Genomic DNA, 21,296 nt, shown 5'->3' with positions numbered 1-21,296 from the left:
CTGTCACCTGCATGTGTGAGTGGCTGAGGTGCCGACCCCCTAGTCCCGCCCACGAGCAGGTGGGAGGCTGGGTCTGGGTCCCGCTGGGGATGTCGCTGAGGAGGTGACAGGCACGGGCCAAGGTGTACCCGGGTCAGAGGTTGGCACAGAAACTGGGAGCCTCTGGGCGTCTCACGTAGGGGGATGACTAGAGATCCTGTCCATATCATGGATGATAAAACTACGATAGGTGTCCATTTACAGTCATGGAGAATGTTTGTTACAAGTGAATTAAGAGACAGCATATAAAAGATTTAGTTCTGTCTGTCTATGTGTATACATATATTTATGTGTATATATACTTATCTGTATACTTACCTTGAAATAATATAAATATATCAAGAGAGAAATATATGTAATATGTATTATGTAGGATAGATTATGTGTGTGTGTATGAGAGAGAATGAAAATACAATACATAGAACAAAAGTCTGGAAGAATATAAAGGATACGTACCAAAGTGTCATCAGTGGTTGTTCCTGGGTGATAGGAGTAAGGTTTTTGTTTTTGCTTTCCTCATTACTGTTATCTAATTTCAACAACCAATGAATGTACTGAGCGTGCAGAGAAGAACAGCTTGGTGGGGCACGGGAGAAAATAGACTGGTGATAAAATTGAACTTCTTCAGAGTGTTGCTCTTGGATTTTTTGTTTTTGTCTCTCAAATCTGCCTTCTGCTTTCAGCCCGTGACCTCATAACATAGCGTCTGATTACGATCTCTTAGTCTTTCCCTTGGGAAATGTTATCTTATTGTGCGAGGCCCAGGGGTTTTCAGTGATTGTGTGCTAAGAAAGTACTTGGGAAAGGAAGAGGGGAACCCATTGCTTTGGTTGAATCTGAGAAAAGAGCAGCAGGGCAGCTCTTACACTCCTTGGCCTCCAGCCCAAGAGTGCTGGTAGGGAGGACTAGGGAGGAGACAGCCACGAGGAAGTGACTTGGGCTTCACCTCAGGAACTGGGCGGTGGCAGTGAACCAGTGACGCTGCTTCTGCGGCTGGAGGCTGATTGGCCCAGGAGGGCAGCCGGCAGCCCCGGGGTTCAGGAAGCAGCGCTGAGCTGCCCTGGTGGGGCAGCCCTCAGGTATTCCTGGCCTCGCCCAGCCCTACGTCCCAGGAAAACTTTGCCGAGTCCTCCTTTGAAGAACAAAACCGAGCCACCTTTGGGGGTTCTGCTGTGACGGAGAAAGATGGTCCTTAAAACCGAGGAGGAGAGCGGTGAGTCCAGTCTCGCCCTGGGTGTGTGGAGTGGGGTTTAAGTATCTCTGATGATCGGTACGTGAAGTCCTGTGACGACAGTTCCACTGCCCTCTGGGACAAGTGGCAACCCAGACTCTGCTTTGTGTCTTCCTGTTTTCCGGAGGAAGGTGGAGGGTGCTTTAGTGCTCAGAGGCTGAGGCGCGTGTGTGTGTGTGTGTGTGTGTGTGTGTGTGTGAGAGAGAGAGAGACAGAGAGAGAGAGACAGAGAGAGACAGAGAGAGAGAGAGAGACAGACAGACTTGGTGTGTCTTTCAGCCAAAGAATCTCCGCCCCCATCTTTGCCCTGGGTGCTTCGTGGCTGAGGGCGTGGGCCGGGCGCTCTGGCTGGGTGCTCGAGCCTATGTGTCCTGCGTCTGAATAAGTTGGTCAGAAGCTCTGGGAGTTGCATGTATGTCCGCAGTGAGCGTCACACTAAAAAGAAAAGATGTTAGAGACCTGGTGGAAAGCACCTGTGAGCTTCAGGGTAAATAACATCTGGTACAGTGTAACGAAGGGAGCTGCAGGTCGCCCCATCTTCCTCTTTTGAACTTCCTTCATCTCCTCCACACCCACACTGTAGACACTGACGCTGTGGGTAAAAGGATGACAAATTTTGTGGCTTATGAATCCCAAAAGAGTCTGCAGGAGTGTCTCAAAGCACAGGTCAGGGCTTTACAACGTTCTGGAGTCACAGGTTTGTGTGTGGACGTGTGGATTTTATGTGATGCCTTCACCCGATGGCAATGTTTTAATGGCATAAGACACAACGGCAAAATGGATACTGGTTTGTAGCTGGTAATGGATGATACGAGTAAGTTTGAAGTAAATATTAGGCTGTATTTCAAAGTGGATTTTGTAAAAGTTGTAATAAAGTTTGGGAATGCTTTTATGCTTTTCCTTCCCCGGTTCACTATGAAACACCTTCTAAACACTAATGTTTTACCTCTAGTCATGCAGATGACCTTGGGCCGTGTGTGTGGGGTGCTTTGGAAAGCTGTACCGTGCGTGAAAGGCTTTAGGAGAGAGGGACATATCGGTGTTTATAATAACACTTCTGCATTTGAAGAGGGACAGTAACGAGAGGCAGTTCTAGGTCAGGCTGAACTGCCCATGGGGAAGGTTTTGTATCTGAAAGGCCAGTCTACGGTAGACTCTAGTTCAAAGGTCTCTAGTTCAAAAGTGGGCACTTTTGAGAGTGGAAAAGGACATTGCTGGAGCAGTGCGTAAGACCCACTGGCCTGGGCAGACGGTGACTGCTGGTGACCGTGTCCTCTGCACGAGCCTGGCTGCAGACCCTCCGAGGAGGCGTTGTTTAACGACTGATGTTGTCAGCCTCTGACTATCCGAGACCTTTAAAATTCAACACTAGCCATTCAGCGTGTGGCACTTGGTTCAGTGGTGGGTGTGTGGGGCACAATTTTAGGTCAGGGACTTCAGACACCAGAATTTAGGGCTGGACTAATGGGCACCTTTCCTTTGAAGAAGGGACCTTCCGAAATGGGCGCTTCTCTCCATTCCCCTAGCCCCTCCTGGGACCTTAGGGGGGCACGTTACCCTTTTAACCACTGCTAAAACCGATGCCCCTTGCTGTTGAGATGAGATGCAGAAATGGCATTGGGCACATGTGAAGTGAAGGGAGCCGTGGACTTTCCTTGGGCAACTCCCCGAGATCCCAGGGGAGGGAGAGAAGGGAGAGTTAAGTGTCAGCCTTATGCGCACGAGAGCTGCTTTTACTAGATGTTTTACCCAAAGAGCATGCCCAGTAAAGGGAAGTGGGGGGTTCTGAAGATTTCTTGAAAGCAGTCAGGTCCCCTCCTGATGCAGCAGTTCAGAGCCACAGCCCTTAAGTGACAGTTGTCCTTACTGGTGCTTTCGCTCATCAGCTTCTGTTGCAGTCTTTCGCAGGTATGTTAGGTGGGCATGGACCAGTGCACTGAATCAGGCACAGCTGTCTTCACTGCCGGAGGTGGGCTTTTAGCTGTTTAATCTCGTCTTTTGGATGCTTAGTCCCCCTTGATTTGCCTTGGAACCTCCTCTTTGGGGTGGGGTCCAAGCCCCTTGCTGTGTGGGACACGAGGCCTCACAGTACTCCCTGGGCTCTTCTGAGTGCTGTCCCTGTCCCCACGTGTCCTGGGCCCTGACCTGACCCAGGCACCCAGCCACGCCTGGCCTCCCTGTCTCGTGTGGCATGTGGGTCCACACTGGTTTCTGCTTCTCTGTTTGGACAATCCATTCATCCTCAAGTCCTGGCCCAGAGGCCCGGCCCCTCAGAAGCCTCTTGGCGTCCGTCCCCAGGTGTCCCCGAGTACTGGGCGTGCGCGGCCGCAGTGGCAGTGTGTGGTGCCTTATGGGTTCACGTGCGTCCCCCACTGGCATTCACGTTCCCCTCAGGGAGGGGCTGGAGCTATTTAAATCCCCGCTCCACGCACAGGCTGGGCATGTGCACATGCTCAGTAAATGCTGAGCTGACGTGAGCCTGCTTGTAATAGAGAGGAAGTAAAGAGCCGAGGCCTCAGCCAGGGATCCTGACTTAGGACTGAGCTCTGTCTGTTAGCGGCTTCCCTGGTAGGTTCTTCATGCTCGGTGAGTCTTCTCTGGAAACCGGAGGTCACACGGCATATAGTTTATTGTCAGGAAATAGGCATAGTTCATAGTTGGACTTTGTTGTCACGTTCAAATAAAAATGGAAATGAGAAAACATTTTAAGCTATAAGCCACCATGTGAGTATAAAGTATTATTTATAGGCAAAATCTCCAAACAGAAGTAAGTGTAGTGCCTCTGCACGAGGGTGTTGATTTTCGGTTGCATCTGAAACACGCCCCCGTGGGAACTTCCACCTCATCCCATCCCCTTGCGTGTTCATTCCCTGGGATCGTGCCGTCCTCATTCCCCGGCTGAGGTGAGGGCGCTCAGGTGCTGTGACTGTAAATTCGTATTCCCATGGAGTGAGTTCTCACTCCCTTCTCTACGGGCTGGGTTGGTATTTTGCAGAATCAAAAATGGTTATATCTTTATTTTTAAGCAGGAGCGCTTGGCATTGTACAAAGCACGCCTCCCGGCAGACCTGCGTCACCATCTGCTGGGCCAAATTTTGAAGGGGAAACGCTGTGGTCTGAGTGTTACAGGCTCCCCTGCGGAGCACACCAGAGAGGAGGGCCAGTAGAGTCTGTTGTCAGAGGATCAGAACCGCCCTCTCTTCTTGACGAAGACTGAGCAGAAACATGGCGCGAGGTCTGCCCCTTTGGAGAAGGTGGACCCTTTCCCGTCTTCCGCGGCTTTCTGTGGCCTCCCGTGTTCTCTGTTACGGAGTGTAGAAGCGTGAGGCCGGCCGCCGTGCTCAGGACCTGGGGCGCAGGAGGCAGGGGGGCTGTCTAAGGAGCCAGCGTCGTGGGCAGGAAAGGCAGGGTGTGTGGTCCTGGCAGGCCCGGGTCTGCGGCCTGAGGAGCCCTTGTCAGCCTGCAGAGCGGTCAGCTGGGGCGAGGACGAGGCAGGTGCCCAGACCTGGGAACGCGTGACCCTCCCTGCGGCTCTGGACGGCTCGCGGAAGGATGTTTGTGGTGGCAGCTGACAGAACCCACATAGTTTGCTGCTGGCTCCATCAAAGGTAGAGGCCAGACCTTCTGGGAATTTTTACTAATATCCGCTCCCTGCTTTCCTGTTGCATTCGACAGCCCCCTCCCCTGCCCCCAAAGGCACCTGCACTGAACTTCATTGTTCTTTCTGTGCTCAGGGAAGATGTCCTTTCTAGAAAAAGAGTCTTGTGAGTCTCCTACTTACCTTGTGAAGCTCCAGCCCGTGGGAGATTTACACGGGTTTCATCTTGCAGCTGGGACCGTCACCCAACACAGTGTGGTCAGACTCGTGTGGCCACGGAGTATCTTAGAAGTGACCTGGTCCAGCCCGGCCAGCTCTGCCAGGGAGAGCCATCACCACGGCTCCCGGAGGGACGCCAGAGGGAGCCCGGAACTTCAGCTGAACAGCCCAGTGAAGACATGGTGATCTCGTGACTGCACATGTCCTCCTGAGTACGTGCTGTCTGGTTAGGTGGAGATGGGTGACACTGGGGGAAACAGGGACGGAGAAGTCCAGTCCTGCTGTCCCCAGCTCCACGTGGTCAGGACTGGCCCCAGCGCTTTTCCTTCCTTCCTTCAGAAGATAATTTCTTGACTTCGTGTGTTCTTCCGTCCTCACTCTACAGAGAAATCATGAAAGCCTAACTCCTGACCTAAAAAGTGACTTTCTTTTCCGCGTCAGTGGCTGTTGCTGCTTCTCCTTTCTGGCATCTAAAGTCTCTCCTCTTTTGAATTTTCTGTTAAGCGTTCAGGATTCTGATTCAGAGCAGCCGGATGGATTCCCACGTATACAATAATGGCCTGGCTCCAGCAGGGGCTTCCCAGGCCTTTTACCACAGGACTCACGTGCTTTTCTTCCACAGTAGAAATACGAGGCTTCAGTCCCAGCAAATGGTTTGGGTTAGTGCCTGGTGACATTTCCCTGTTTTCTCTGAATAGAAATTTCAACCTAGAGTTTTGCCTTAGTTGTGGATCCAAATAGAGTTGACCCTTGAACAAGGTGGGGGTCAGGGGCACCGACTCCCCATGTTGTCAAATCCAAGTGTGACTTTTGACTCCCCTAAACCTTTGGTTGTCTCTGTGTACCTGTAGGGTATTGGGTCCAGGACCCCCTGCAGATACCCAGATCCTCGGATACTCGAGTCCCCTCTATGAAACGGTGTAGATTAATGCCTACCGTCGGCCCCCGGGTCCGCAGACTCCCATCCGCAAATCAAAACCAGTGCAGGTGTTTATTGATAAACATCCGCCTCTCAGGGGAGCTGTGGTATTCAAACCCGCGTTGTTCAAGAGTTGGCTGCATGCAGAGGGGTCTGAGACGCAGTGTGGGAGCCTCTGCTGCACCCTGTCCACCTCCTGCCTCTGAGGGGCGTCCCTGTTGGCTGTTCAGGTCCATCCTTCTCAGAACCTGGGCCTTTACCCACATGGGTGCCCTGTGCGTGTTTTTAGGTTTTGTCCTTTTTTGTATGTTTGTTTATCCAGAGCAGGGGTTCTTGACCAGGGCAGTTTTGCCCTCGGGGGACGTTTGGCACTGCCTGGAGACATTTTTGGTTGTCACACCTGGGGATGGCGTCCAGTGGGTAGAGGCCGGGGTGCACACACGTGCTCCATTGCACAGGACGGCCCCCAGCATGGGGCGATCTGCTGAAATGTCAGCAGTGCTGAGATCTGGAACCCTCGTCTCCTGTAATGATTCATTTTGTTCTTCTCCCGCCTGTTTGGGACTTGTTCTAAAAGCCTGTGTCTCCTCTCTTTTAGCCAAAGGCAGTGTTTCTCGGTGGTCTGCGGACAGGCGCTTCCGGTTGTCTTGTGCTCTGGTTTAATCTGGGGGCCTGGCACCCCACATGAGTGCTTCACGCAGGGCTGGTGGGGATCCTCGTACTCTCTGAGGTCGGGGGGCACTGCTGTCGGGCTGTAGTGATGCTTCTTGTCACCAGCCGTCTTCCACTGTTGTCCCCAGGATCACCCTGCCTAACGCACCCTGAGCACAGTGGGCTGGCCTGCGGTGGGTGTCACAGCCTCTGGTCAGGAAACAGGGCCATTGCAGTGCGGGGACAGCGGCCAGCACCGCGTGGGGGCACACCCTGTGGTGAGAAGGCAGGACACCCATGCAGACAGTGGACCTGAGGCCTCGGGACAGGAAGCGGAGCCGAGGAAGGAAGGAAGGAAGGAAGGGAGGGAGGAGGTGGCCTGTGGCAAGGGTGGCGGAATAGCCCGCAAGGCACTCCTAGACCCTGTCCCGTGTCCTCCCTCAGGAAGGAGAGGGCATCCTAAGGAAGGGTTAACACCCTCCTGGTGAAGCAGCCATCAGGGTTTTGTTTCTGAGGGGAGACAGGCAAGTGCAGCCTGTGAGCGCAGAGCAAATGCCGGTGCGTCCCCTCCCCCGCAGGAGCCTGAGTCGGGGAGCGGAGGGAGGGGCTGCCGTGATCGCCTGGAGGGGCTGAGCGGGCGCACTGCAAGTGTCAGCCGGCAGCCCCACGCACCGCCATCCCCGTCCACGTCCACGCAGCCTTCCCCGCCAGGACCGGCTCCCTTCCTGCTGGGGGTGCCTGCTCGGCTTTTGTTTCCTGCAGCCCCGCCCCCACCCTGGCTGAGCTGGCACACATGCTGAGCCTGCTCCGTGCCTCCCTCCACCTGGCGCTGTGGGAGCACCCAGGAGCCTGGGGTGGTGGGGTCGCGGTGCTGGTCCATCATGGGCTGTGAAGCGGACGGTGGCGACCTGCCCAGGCTTTGACGCTGCTGCTCGGGGTTGCCAGGACACAGGGGCCTCAGGAGAGGGCACTCGCTCTGGGTAAGAGCCGGGTGGGTGGCGCGGCGAGCCCAGGTTTGGAGCATCATGTACCCAGGCGGGGACCCTGCTCTGTTGTCTGCCTCCTGCCCACCCCCCAGGAGCCGGCAGAGCTGCTGTCTGAAGGGCTGGTCTCCGCTGTCTTGTGGGTTCGCATTCTGCTCTCTTTTCCTAGGGCTTTTCCTCTAGCTCCTTCGGATAGATGTTCAAGCTTTCAGTGTGGTTTCTTCTGGGCCTGAGATTTAGGAACAAGCCGATAACCAATTTCCATGCTCCTGCTTCGGTGAGGTTAGAAATAGGACTGCAGGAAGCCGAGGGACAAATTCAGGGCGATTCTCCCCTCTGGAGCCACTGCAGGAGTTTCTCTGTTATTCTTTAAGGACTTTGGAACCTTGCCTGGGTGTGGGGAGCCCTCTTTCCAACAGTGCACATAGAAAAGAGATTGGGGTGCCCATTTAATTTGATCCTAGGTGTCCGTCCCAGCTGTCAGACCGAGGGAGGATGTGTCATTGTGCAGAAAAATGCAGGGTTTTGCAAAAGACCAGCATGCAAATAGGTATTGGGTAAAGTGAGAGAGAACTGACTTCTTAAAATCCCCTTGAGCCTCTATTTTGGACGTGGAGGGGGTGTGGTGGCGCAGCTGTGGCTGACGGTGATTGCAGCTGGCACGGGCCTACCAGGGCTCTGGAGCCCTTCACGGGAGGGGGGGCGCCAGGGGGGTGGGGGGGCTTGGTGTTTCTGGTGGACTGGGGAACTCCAGGCTTTCCCTGGGAGGGAAGGACTCTGCCACTGTCTCCAGGGGGCCAGAGGTAGAAGGCTCTTCCTTGGTGAGCTGGGTGCAGCTCCACGCTCAGCTCCTGGGATCCGGGCAAAAGCAGAGCTTTGGAGACGAGAGTTGGCAGTAGGAGTGCTAGGAAGAAACGGCTGCAGAATTCCAGCTGGATCAGAAACCAGCACTGCCAGGTTTTAGAAAAGGTTGAGGTTCTGAAAATGAAGATTTTCTAGTTTAGTCTTTATTGAAAGCAGATGTTCACGTTGTTCTTCCAAACCTAACTTTTTGGATAAAATTTTATGACTTAGTTTCTTTTACTGCCTTGAAATTTGACCTTTGGTTAGCTGGTTAAGTCGTAACGTTATGCAAAGTAAGGCTTCAGAATGTGTCGATTCTCTCTCTGTGTAAAGGGTAAAATACCTTCTTTTATAAGACAGCTTATGGAGCTCTTTAATATACATTCTCTCATGCGAGAAGGGCAGGGATGGTGACATGCCCTGTCCATGTTTAAGGAAATTGGGGCGGGAGAGGTGGTGGCCCCCAAGGTCACAGCACTAACAACTCAGTGGAAACCCTTCACAGGTGCCCCCCCTCCTTAGCCCTGGGCAGCCTCTCAGCTGAATGAACAGGCCTGAGTGTTGGGTTGGTGGTTAGGAAAGTTTTCCTTAAAAATGCAGAATATGGTAATAAAATCTTTAATATACTCCTAGGTGGGAGACTAGGTGGTTTTGTGTGGAAAGAATTTAAACTAGAAGAGTCTATATATGCGTATTGGCAATTTCTAGAAGGCGCCCCCCCTCCTTCCCCACGTTGAGTATCAGTTATGCTGGCCATATGCTAATTTAACTCTTTCCGGTCCTGGTGGGGGTGTAAATGCTTTTAAAACCTCTTAGGCCATAAATTGGTGGTGAGATATTTCTTTTTAAAATGTTCTACACAAAAGTCAAATGATAGCTTCTTGAAAAAAACTAAGGTAAGCAGAAATCAGAAAGTCAGGATATTGCTATTAAATTTTTAATTATGATAAAATACACATAACGTAAAATTTGCCATTTTAAGTGTGCGGGTCAGTGGTTTTAAGCACATTCACATTCTTGTGCAACCAACGTCCAGAGCTTTTTCCTCGTGCAAAAGGGAAACTCCAGCCCCAGAAAACAACAGCTCCCCACCCCCACCCTTGCCCTGGCACCCACCCTTCTACTTTCTGTCTCTGGGGACTTGACCACTCTCAGCCCCTCGTCTGAGTGGAATCATGGAGGATTTATCCTTTTGGGACTGGCTTATTTCTCTTAGCATAATGGCCGCAAGCTCATCCATGTTGTAACGTGTCAGAATTTGCTTTTTAAGGCAGAATAGCATGGTACTATTTAGAAAGGATTGCTATGGTTTTGACCTAGCAGGAAGGAAAGTAATCGGTTTCCCAAAGTTTCCTCACTTTCCACAAAAGCGTGAAGTGAATGGCCACCTGTGTGTCCCCACGTTCTGGACTTCAGTCGCATTCCTTTGCCATGCCCATCTTCTCTCCCATGCTCTGGTCTTGACAGCTACCCAGAGACCTGTTTCTAAATTCAGGGCTTTCGGCGAAATCAATACAACTTTTAGGGATCTTTGTGTTGCCTTTACCTGAGAGACACTGAATTTCGACTGCATTCGTATCTCTGTCTTAACGATCTGTCCCCTGTATTTCTAACGTCATCACGAATTCAGAGTTTTATAAAAGTTTGCTGAACGTTTGTCTCTCCGAAGCCTGAGTTCTTTCTAGTGTTGAATTTTTCACGTTGTGAGTCACTGGGATTTCCCGGGAGATGAGGTGACGTTCCCTCAGGGTGGGGTGGGGGAGGTGATCTGAGGTAGCAGGTGCCCAGGCTGAGGTCAGAGGGCTGAGGTGTGACCCGCACAGGCCCTTTGGCCTTCACATCTCTGGAAGGGGACAGTCACCCCTTCCTTCACTCTCAGATACTTTCCCTGATTTGCACTCTTGAACCCCAAGCTCTTTGTATTATAAATGGCCGATGCACCTTCCATCCAGAGCTGGGAAGGAGGGCATGGCAGTCGCTCCCCTCACCCCAGCTGCCCCTACTTTATGTGGGCTGACGATTAGGCTCCTGGGGTCCCCCGGTGAGGGGCCCCTGCCCGGGCAGGCAGGTTGGGGGCTGGCAGTGTGTCCGACAGGCCAGTGCCCTCCTCGGCCCAGTGGGAAGTTGGGCTAGGCCGTTCTCTGGCTGTCTGTCTCCTCCACACGTGGGGGAAAGAAAGGGAGGCCTTTCCGGACTTGGCCCCACTTCTTCAAATGTGTCTGTGCTGTGCCCGTTAAATTTGGACCCTTCTCCAGTGCAAGGCAGGGGCTGTAAGGAGGACGGTTGATGATCGTGGTGGGAAAAAGAAGGCCAGCGGTGTATTTAAAGCTACAGAGGGTCCTGGTGTAGCTACGACCTCAGTGGTGTCTTGGCCCTCACGCACACGCCGCTCACTGTTGGGTTTAGGTCCCCCCGGATGGATGTAGGACAGACAGCGCCATCCGTCCACTGGGGTTAGCAGTGGCCTGTGCTCGTGCTGAGCAGAAACTGCTGTCAGAACCGCTTTCCAGTTGAAGTTCGTGGCGGGTCACTGGGCACCTGCCCGTGGCGCTGAGCAGGGAGCAGCTGGGCGGGAGCCCTGGTTGCCGGCCACGCGCTTGTTCCTGGGCCGCGGGCCGGGAAGGAGGCCGTGTCCCTTTAAGACAGCCCTCCTTTGTGTGCGCCGTGTGGAGCACATTTCAGCGCTGGGTTGCTGCCACTGGTAAAATCTGCAGAGCAACATTTAAATAAAGAAACAAATAGAAGCGACCCTGTGTGGCTTTTCTATTCACAGCTGAGCACAATGACCCCTTGTTGTGGCAAGCACTTGAATCTCCTTCACTAATCAGAACCCTGCAAGGGGACGCTCAGGGGCCCATGCCGCGCTGGTCCCCGTGCTGGAAGCAGGACACCTTGTGAATTCACCTCTGCAGGAACCAAGTCTCAAGGCCTGGGGACCCTCCGGCTTTGCTCCTGTCCTCTGGGCACAGGCTGCTGCCCCCCGCCCCCATTCTTTCCCAGAGAAGAGGGCTTAGCTGCCTTCCTGGCGCAGAAGCTGCTGCAGCACGTGGCGGCCGGGGGAGGAGGAGTTGTTTGTTGCTCTGCCATCTGGCCTGTCAGCCCATCTTTTACATTGTAACCCTGGTGGCCACGCAGGAAGGCGGCAGCATGGGTAGGTGCCCTGCCCAGGAGCCCGCGCTGCTTCCCCAGGAGCTGGGGTGCAGAGTGGACGTGGTGGTTTTGAGTCCCAGCTTCCCCTTCCTGTCCTGCTGTGGCCTCCAGGGATCCTCAGACACCAGCCAGGATCACAGGGGTCACCCCAGCCCAGCTCTCCAACCAGAGCTTGGATTCTTTGTACTATTAAATGAATTAAGCATTTTGTGTGTGGAATTTTTTTTCCCCCTCGTGGGCAGTATGAACATGAAGATTTATGTTGCACTGATAAGTTTAAGTTGAGGAAAACACATTTATTAAAATACTGTATTTTTTCTCATCTCAGAGCACAATTCTAGGAAAGTAAGATCTAACAATGTGATGAGATCTGCTTTTCTTCTATAAGTTCTTTGATGATTCATTGGAGCAAAAGGAAAGCAACACTGTGATTTAAGGTGACTCCATGTGGAAGGAAGAAGAGATTTAGAATTCGTGTGGTTGATGTCAGGATACCGCATGAAATAAAGTGAACAAACGTTTTGTTTATTCTGACTGCAAATTGGCTAGAAGCTTTTCTTGTCCATCCATGAGGTCACAGAAGGCTTGTGTTTTCTAATAACCAGAGATTAACATTTTTATTCTTCATTTTTAAAATGCAGTAATAGTACCTCAATGTACTTTTTAAGCGAGCGTTCAGAAGCTCATGTGCCCCATTGCCCCACCCCAGACCCACTCCCAGAAGCAGCCGCTCGTAATTTCCGGTCGTTGATCTTCTGGTCGGTGCTGCCAGATGCGTATTTAATATTCTTACATCGCTGACTTTTACTGGAGTCAAAGATTATCTCCTGACTTCCTCCACCTACGGCACTCTCGTCCTTCGCGCTCTCCCATTTTTCGTAGTTTATCACTTTTATTTCCTTTATTTTCCCCTTTGAAACTCCATATGCTTACTACAACATGGATTCCCCGTTGATCTTTTACCCCTCCCGCCCTTCCCCAAGAGGAAGCTGTGGGGGCTGATGCCCCCCACCCCCCCGTCCTGCACACCTCTGTCCGTTCTTCCTCCACTGTGACATGGTCACGATCGATAGCATGTCACTTCTGTCCTGTAACCTGGCTTAGCCTTTCTGCTGTGTCCACACGCAGACTCGACCATTAACAACCGCAGTGGGGACCTGGAGCTCAGCCTGGAGCCGCCGTGGGCCCGGTCAGTTCCTTCCCGCGGGAGGAGTTCCTGGCACCACCGCCCAGCGGGCTCTTGTTCCTGAGGGTCCCGATGGCGCGGAAAGCCGCCACACTGCGATCAGGTTCCAGTGACAGCACACGCTTACTTCATTCACCACCCCCGTCGTTCTGTTACACTGCTGACGAGACGTGACTCGTTCCGATTAATTAGCCTGTGGTAACAGGGGTTTCCTTACCTGTTGTCAAGTCGGGGCTTGCTGCATATACCTTTGCATTCTGTTGAGAAGACCGAAGGCGGCCTTCTCATATCAGAAACACTCCTCAGCGCTTTCTCATTCATCCTCTGGTGCAGGATCGATTTCATTCTTTGTGCTGATGTCCTGGCAGCCCGTTGGCTTCCTGTTCCAAGCTGTCCACCATTCTTTCATCCTCTGCCTTCTGAATTTTACTGTGACTATTTCTCTGCGAGACTAAAAAAAAAAAAAAAAAAAAAAGAAGAAGAAGAAGAAGAAGCCCTTTTTAAAGTACTGAATGAACAGACTTTTTGCTTCTATTTTCAAGTCTTTGCGTTTTGCTCTTTGTTCTGTGGGAGTGCCTCCGCTTTATCTTTTATTCTTTTGTTGACTTGTTTTATTTTGGGGAGAGGCTGGAAGGGCAAAATTTGTTTAATTTCCAAGAGCTTATTTTTCTGTAATTGTCCCTTTTCAGGGTTTCCTGTTCTTTGAAAGTTGTCTTTTGTTCCCTTAATTATCTCTGTCTGCTCCAGGGTGGGTTTTTCTGTTCCCTGCCTGTTTCTCATGTGGGCTGTAGGCTCAGTCTTCTCTAAGAGCAACACAGTGGACAGGTTAAGTTGTGGCTCCGTGATGGGTGGGCCTCCTGGACCATGAGCCTCTGCTTTCAGCTGGGTGGGCATGAGCCAGCCTGTTTGGCTATGGGGCAATGCCAGGTCTCCCAAGCGTTGGAATGGGAGGCTTCACGGGCCCAGTTCCCATTAGCTGCTCGCTTACCAGTTGCGTCAGTTCTTTTGTCTTTGCCTGGAAATCATGATGTATATTCGAAACCTTTCGTGCGCCAGGCTCTGTCCTGGGCACTGCCAACACAGCAATGGCAGGCAGGCAGGGTCCCTGCCCTCCTGGAGTTTGCATTCCCAAAGGAGCTGTTGGCACTCCTCTCTCTGTCCAGGACATTGCTGATGTCTCTTCTGTCTGTGGCCCCTGGACTCTTTGATACTGTAGATTTATAGCTTTTAAAAATTCTGTACTGTTTCTAAAATAGTATCTCAGAAGGTGGAGGACTAGAGGTGCATTTTGCATTTATAATACAGAAACTAGATTCTGACCTTCTAGAAAAATTGTCACGAGTGCCTGCTAGCCCACAATGCTTAGATTGTGAAAAGAAAGCAACCACAGAGATTTTCTAGTTTGGAACGCTAAAAATTGGTTTCTCGGGGTGTATAGCAGTCTTGAGACATACACGTCTGACACGACCGTTCTGGTTTTCGTCAGCCTGTATGAAAACCTTGGATTCGGCTCTGCTGCTGTCGAGACACATTGGTGATCTGATTAAGCCACCGCTATAGGGTCCAAACCAAAGCCCGATTAGTTACACGCATGGACTAGCGATTAATAAATGAATTATTGCCTCAAATTTTCAAAACCGTGTTAAGTTAGAATGAGTATTTGTCTTGTAGAACGGCAGGATTCGTTTCTTAAAGGGAACGCCTGGTCTTCATGGACCAGAAGTCTGTAGTCTGTGGGGGTGGCCCAAGCGGTTGAACTCCTCAGGCACGCTTGTCCCCCGCGTGGGGGGTGGTGCTGTGGGGCTGCGCGGTCTCAGGTGGTGTTTGCTCTGACAGCTGATCCGGCCGCAGTCTCACGTTCCCCTGCAGCAGCCCTTGGAATGCTCGGCCCTGAGTCCTAGGGACACGGTGGGAGGCGCAGCCTGGGCTGGACCCCGGTGGTCTGACGGAGGCTTCAGGGTGGTTTCCTGCCAGCCTCCAAGGCCATGGGGGGGCGGTCTTCAAACCACGGCGTTTGGAACATTCGTGAAGCTACGAAATCAGTTCAGTGGGTCACGGCCACTGTTAAAACTAAGAGTAAAACAACAGACAGTGTCAGTGGATTTCCCATGATGTCATCTCTGATATTGTTGTGTATGGGGGAGATTGAGTCATGATATCAGATGCATTTCTCATTGTGGGTCTTGGCGTTTAAAAGGCGCTTTCCTAGAGGAAGGTGACAAAACACTGGATAAAAAAAGAAAATTCAGCTTTTAGAGAATACAGCTTATTAACGCATGCCGTAGACTTCATTGTGGTCTGTGGTTTCTGCCCTCTTTTGTTGCCCTACGTGGTTATTATGAGCTAGTTGGGGCAAGTTAACTGCCCCGTGGACGGAGTCGATTAAGTTTCAGCGCCACAGTTGGAGTGGTGGGTGCGTCCCGACTGCTGTCAGGCGGAGCTGTTGTCCCCAGTCTGCTGTTTGGTGGGAAGGTGCCACCAGCCTCAAGTGCAGCGACTCAAATAATATATTTGATTTATCGTTATCGCTTCAGTGTGTAATCAATATAAAATCTTATTAAAGAGACATTTTACTCTTTCGTACAAAGGCTGGTGTGCATTTCACACACAGCACCTCTCAAACTAGGTTTGCCACATTTCAAGTGCTTAATAGCCACACGTCCCATGGCCACCGTGGTATATATCGAGCGCTCACGCCTGTAGATGTCCTGCTCACAGGACAGGAGCAGGACGCACTGCCCCAGCCATCAGGCCGCACGGTCCCTCGGCTCTGGCCCTAAAGGGAACAGGAGCCGGCACTTTAGTCACTGTGCTGGGCCTCGTCCTCACAGCGGTCTGATGAAGTAACACGGTGTCCCCACTTTACTGGTCATGAAACGTGGCCCGAGCAGGTTCAGTGACTTGTGCAGAGTGACCTCATTGGTGCGGGTGGATTGGAGCCCCGTTTACCCGATGACAGTGCTTGTTCTTCTGTTGACCACATGGCTTCCCCTGAGTCAGAAGGGTCATTTTACGGGGTGTCTGTCCTGAGCCCCTGTTTTTATAGGTGAGGAAATGGAGTCTTGGAGGAAGACAGTGTTTTGTGGTGAGAGCTGGGATCAGAATAAATTAACTTTGTTCTCAGGATACGAGCTCCTTTTAAAACATGATTGAAACGATGTAGAAGGTGTAAAGCAAAGAGCCCCCATAACCTAGTCCCCAGAGTTAAGCACCATTTTCAGTTGGGGGTAGGTTTTCTTCTCTGCATACAAGGCCTCCTCCCCCCGTGCAGAAACGGCACACAGCCCATCAGGCCTTGCAGTGTGCCTCCCCCGCCCACCTAAGGATGTCACGGGCATCGCTCCATGTAGCACTTGGCCCGGGGGCTGGAGCTGAGGCCTCGAGAGGCGGGTTGACCAGCAGGGATGGACGGGGCCGGCCCAGTGGAGCCTCTTTCCTTCCGGCCTCACTTACCCCGAAGTGGCCTTTTCTCTCATTTCTCATGCCAAGGGCTCCTATAGCAGAGCTTTTCCTCTGTGATCCCAGGTCCCTTTCCCTTTGACATTTCTGTGGTATCTTTGTCCTTTTGTGGTTTCTGAATTTTATTTATTTTTGGTGAGATTAAAGCTTTCTTCCAACACTTTTCTCCTGCAGTCCCCAGTGACCTGACTGCAGAGGAGCGTCAGGAGCTGGAGAACATCCGGCGGCGGAAGCAGGAGCTGCTGGCCGACATTCAGGTAGGAGGGCAGCACGTGTCACTGGGGTGACAGGAGGGCAACACGTGCCACTGGGGTGACAGGAGGGCGACTCGTGCCCTTGGAGTGACAGGAGGGCGACTGGTGCCTTTGGGGTGACAGGAGGGCCACTCGTGCCCTTGGGGTGACAGGAGGGCGACTCGTGCCCTTGGGGTGACAGGAGGGTGACTTGTGCCCTTGGGGTGACAGGAGGGCGACTCGTGCCCTTGGGGTGACAGGAGGGCGACTCGTGGCCTGGAGGTGACATGTGTCCCGTATAGAGTCTTCTCCTGACGCCTGCCTTGCTCTCACTACAGCTCTGGACGAAGTGTAGGTATTGAAAGTCCCCTTTGCTTGGCAGGTGAGAAGGTGGGATCTCAGAGAAGTGAAGTGGTTGTAAGCAACAGCCAGCCGGTCAGTCGTCAGAGCCAGAGTGACCCCTGCTCTCCTGATTGCTGAGAGGCGCGGGCCAGGGAGGCATTGGGGCTCTGGCTGCGGGGCGAGCAGACCCCACGGCCTGGCCTGAGGCGGCCACTTGCTGGCAGAGCAATTTTAGATACGAGAAGTTTGGTTCCTTGAACTTGAGTTTCTTCATCTGTTCTGAGAGTGCAAACGCCTGTTGACAGGCTGCTGTAAGGGTTAAATGAGTTCAGGTCTTGTCCCCAGGGGTGCCTAGTCAGCCACAGCTATTTTATCAGTTTCCCTAAATTCCTTTGGTTACTGCCAAACTTGGTAGGAAATCAGTCACAGAAGCCATGACTTGGATTATCTTAGCCTTGAGGCAGCAGGTGTTAGTCTTGGAGGATTCCTCGAAATGTTTGGGAACTTGGGGGGGGGGGCGTAGCCTGTCACCCCCACGCTGCAGAGTGGACAGGAAAGACTTGACTAGCTCTGCTGTTTGTTTGAGTGGATTTTGGCTGTTTACCCTAGTGTTTTGATTCCTGTTTTGCTGGTCAATTAGGAAAGCTTAGCAGTTTTTCCCTCTGCCCCTCCCTGCGACCTCAGTCCCTGCTCAGGGCCTGCTGCGCTGGGGGAGGGAGGCGGAAAGCCGGCCTGGGCTGGGCATTCCCTCTGCTGCCGCTTGGCTTGGCAGCGCTGGCGGGCAGCCTGGGCACGGCTGATGGGCAGAGCCTGTATTGCCGGTGTTTGGGAAGCCACAGGCGGGCTCTGAGAGGCAGTGTGGAGGCAGCGGAAGGAAGGCACTGATTTCACACAGTGTGTATGATTATAAACTTCCTTCCTAGACTGTAAACCCCTTGCAGGCAGGAGCTTTCTTTTTCACCTTGGTGTTCCCTGGGAATGCTTACATATGGTAGGAGCTCTGTGAATATTTGCTGAGTAGATGAATTTTCCAAAATTTTTTGGGTTTTTGTTTTGGTTTGTCGTATTCATTTTGCTCTATTTTATGTTGTTTTTTATTGGAAGGAGTTATGTGAGATTTCAGAGCTTTAAATGTGATCTGTATCTTCCTCTCCTGGTAATCCTGGGCTGTTTGTTTTGTAGAGGCTCAAGGATGAGATAGCAGAAGTAGCTAATGAAATTGAAAACCTGGGATCCACAGAAGAAAGGTGAGTTTGTCCTGCTCCAGGCTGGTTCTGTGGCCACAGCTCCGCCAAGCGCCCAGCCGGTAACTGTGGCGAGTTTAAGGAGGAAGTGCGCTCCCTGTCCTCTTTTCCCAGCAAGCACTCGTGGAGTCACACTCCCTGCTTTCTACCCTTCAGTGTGAGGACTCGTGGATGTGAGGGCTTTTGAGGTTGTTGGAAAGGCTGAACCTGGAAGGTTCCCCAAAAGCCTTCAACTGCCCTCAATTACTGTGTGAATTACTATTTCTTCCTCTCTGTTGTCCACTGTGTTTGTATTTTAAAGTTTCTGTTTTTCCTTTTTGTAAAGGAAAAGCTTAATGAAGCCTACAAGTGAAATAAAGCAAGCTGGTTTTCCCAGTTTTGTCTGGGTGACCTTGGGAGCCTGTTTGTACCTCCTAATGCTTAAAGTCAAGAGAATGCAGAAATGAAATTACAGTGCAAAATGAGAAGGGGTATTTGCGGGTTATGTTTTTCTTTTAACTACGTGAAATGTTAGTGACTTTGAGAGTTTAGTTTTGAGTGGGGTTCCCAGACAATTTTCTAACTGCTCGATGTGATAAATGGGCTGTTTCTAATTCCTGCGTGTCTGTATTTTTCTAAGCCTAAGTCTCCATGTCTGGCTCTGGAAGACTGTTTGACTTTGTTATTTTAAACTCCAGGGGGCGATGCCATCAGGGATTAGTGAAACTGCTCAGTGTACAGAAAGCGTCCGCTCATCACTGCTAGTTTCTGCATTGTCTGTTTTGGATTAGAGCTTGCTTTCCATTTTTAAAAATTGTAGCTTAAAAGAAATGGATAAATTGGGAGTTCATCAAAATTAAAAATTTCTGCTCTTATATAAAAGATACTGTTGAAAAGAAATACATAGGCAAGCCACTGACAGGAGAAAATATTTGCACTACTGTATTTGAAAAAGGATTTGTATCTAGCATACATACATACATACATACATACATACGTATATAAAGAATACATGCAACTTAACAATAAAAAGACAGCCCAAATAAAAAATGGGCAAAAAACTTGAATAGACACTTTGCAGAAGAAGCTGTATGTGTAATAGACACCCAAGAATGTTCATATCGTTAATCTTGAGATTCCTCCCCACACTGGCCGCACCTCGTGTGGGTGAGTGCTGGCGAGAAGCAAGTGGCGTAACCACATGGGAAAACCCTGTAGCGGTTTCTTACATTAGACACGTACCCAAGCTGTGCCCAGCAGTTCACCTCCTAGGCATTTACTTTAGGGAAAGGAAGCACGTCCACCCCAGGAAGGGCTGCACAAGAATATTTACAGCATTCCTATTGACAATATCCCCAAACTGGAAAGAGCTTAATTGTCCACCAGTAGGTGCAAGGATGGAGGTAAAGGCTGACTCACATGACATACACGTGCTGGAGTGATGAAAACGTAACACTGGATTGTGGCGATATTGCACAACCTAGTGGGCTTACTAAACATCATTCAGATGTGCGCTGAAAATGCCATGGAAGTGGTAGGTTAATAAAGTTGCCAACAGAAAACCGCTGGAGTGGGGAATGAATGAGCCTGGGGCCAGGGTCAGGATTCCACGTGACCTTCCATTGTTAGACCTAAGTGTGCCTGTGCTTTCCTGGATAAGTCTTTCAAAAATCCCTACAAATCACTGGATGCATGTGGGAATTGTATTCGTCTTTTGAAACCTCCTGATGACCTGGTTACTGAAGTAGCTGTGATGGTTGTTTTACAGGAAAAATATGCAGAGGAACAAACAGGTAGCCATGGGCAGGAAAAAATTTAACATGGACCCTAAGAAGGTAAGTGAGAAGGACGCCTGGGAGCCTGGAGTCTTTGAGCCAGGGTTCTCTGCCAAGCTCAGCCTGGGTCTGGCGGTGTTGGTTGCGGCTCATGTGGGCAACACGTAAGCCCTGCTCGCTAAACTCACTCCCCTGAGCCTCTGTGTCAATCAGCAGGTCTTCACTAGACACTTCCTCTGTGTCAAGAGCACCCACACCCATTCTTCCTGTGCCCTTTCGCTTCCTTTCTAGATGTTTCCGGGGTAAACAGCATAGGTATTTGTTGTCTTTCCTAGGGGATCCAGTTCTTAATAGAGAACGATCTGCTGAAGAACACTTGTGAGGACATTGCCCAGTTCTTGTATAAAGGTGAAGGGCTCAACAAGACGGCCATCGGAGACTACCTAGGCGAGAGGTGAGGCCTCAGGGGCACCTGGGTGGGAGAGCAGGGAGGTCGGGAGTTGAGTAGAAAAACTTCAGAATGCTCCAAGATCTTAAGGCGAGTTTTGTCCTGAGGCAGCCGCAGCCACAAGGTGCCCCTGGGGGCAGCAGCTGGTGTGTGGGGGTGTGAGGGCTCCTCATTTGCTCATGCAGCAGACAGGGGTACGGGCTCTTTCTCACTGTGTGTGGTCGTAGGACTCAGCGTGGGAAACCTCCTGGTGGGACGACCTTGGATTCTTAGCTTCACAGTCTGACACCTGCTTTCCCCGCCCCCGTGTCTTTTGTTTTTCTTGATAGAGATGATTTCAACATCCAGGTTCTTCATGCCTTCGTGGGGTTACATGAGTTCACTGACCTTAACCTTGTCCAGGCTTTACGGTGAGTGCTTTACGGTGAGTGCAGCCAAGGTGGGCACCTTGGAAAGTGGGAGAGGCAGGTCTCCAGGAAGTGTGGCAGTTTAGGGAAATTTTACCTTTGGGGGTTATTGAGACTATCTGGAAGTATCTTAAAGAAAAGCAGTCTAAAGGCCTATGATTGAAATGATTGGGTGGTTAAAGGGAATTGAATTACGATGTATTCTGAAAGCAAATTTTGCAAAAGTCTTCCAAAGTTTTTTCATTTAATATTCTGGAAATTTTTGAAATTTAAATTTTGAAATCTTTTCTAATTTTCAGTTTAGAGGTGTTTTAATTTCCTGCTGCCCTAGAATAGGAAGTGGATAGTTAGCTGTGCACTTCATTTGAGAAAGGGAAAAGTAAACTTAATTTTTCACTAAGTGCCTTCTGAGAAGTTGCCGTTCCGTATTTTCACGGCTGTAGGTGTAAATAATAACATCATCTTTGGTGTTGTCATTTAGGTAGGTGAAAATAATCCAGGTGAAACCTACTGGCTGTGGGTCTCTCTTTAAATTAAATGGGTCATTGTGAAAGCTTTGATGGAAAATCTCTTTTCCAGCATCTCATCTT

The 21,296-nt window shown here is 51.0% G+C and overlaps 1 protein-coding gene across 3 annotated transcripts in view; it reads left to right on the top strand.

The window, feature by feature from the left end:
- Positions 1 to 21,296, top strand: part of CYTH1 (cytohesin 1) — a 69,529-nt gene that overhangs the window by 33,287 nt on the left and 14,946 nt on the right. The window contains exons 1-6 of one of the 3 annotated variants that reach the window (XM_081027531.1): positions 1,042 to 1,252; positions 16,453 to 16,535; positions 18,036 to 18,100; positions 19,845 to 19,911; positions 20,187 to 20,305; positions 20,629 to 20,709. In XM_081027531.1, coding sequence (XP_080883657.1) covers positions 1,225 to 1,252; positions 16,453 to 16,535; positions 18,036 to 18,100; positions 19,845 to 19,911; positions 20,187 to 20,305; positions 20,629 to 20,709 — 443 coding nt within the window. In that variant the 5' untranslated portion in view covers positions 1,042 to 1,224. Of the gene's footprint in view, positions 1 to 1,041; positions 1,253 to 7,594; positions 7,638 to 16,452; positions 16,536 to 18,035; positions 18,101 to 19,844; positions 19,912 to 20,186; positions 20,306 to 20,628; positions 20,710 to 21,296 lie in introns of those variants that run through there. The other 2 variants (XM_081027533.1, XM_081027532.1) reach the window with 2 other exon arrangements.

Source organism: Rhinolophus hipposideros, assembly GCF_964194185.1.
Source record: "Rhinolophus hipposideros genome assembly, chromosome: 20".
In the NCBI taxonomy this organism is placed as follows: Eukaryota; Metazoa; Chordata; class Mammalia; order Chiroptera; family Rhinolophidae; genus Rhinolophus; species Rhinolophus hipposideros.
Note: the sequence above shows the minus strand (reverse complement) of the source record. Positions and strands in the feature narration are given on the sequence as shown.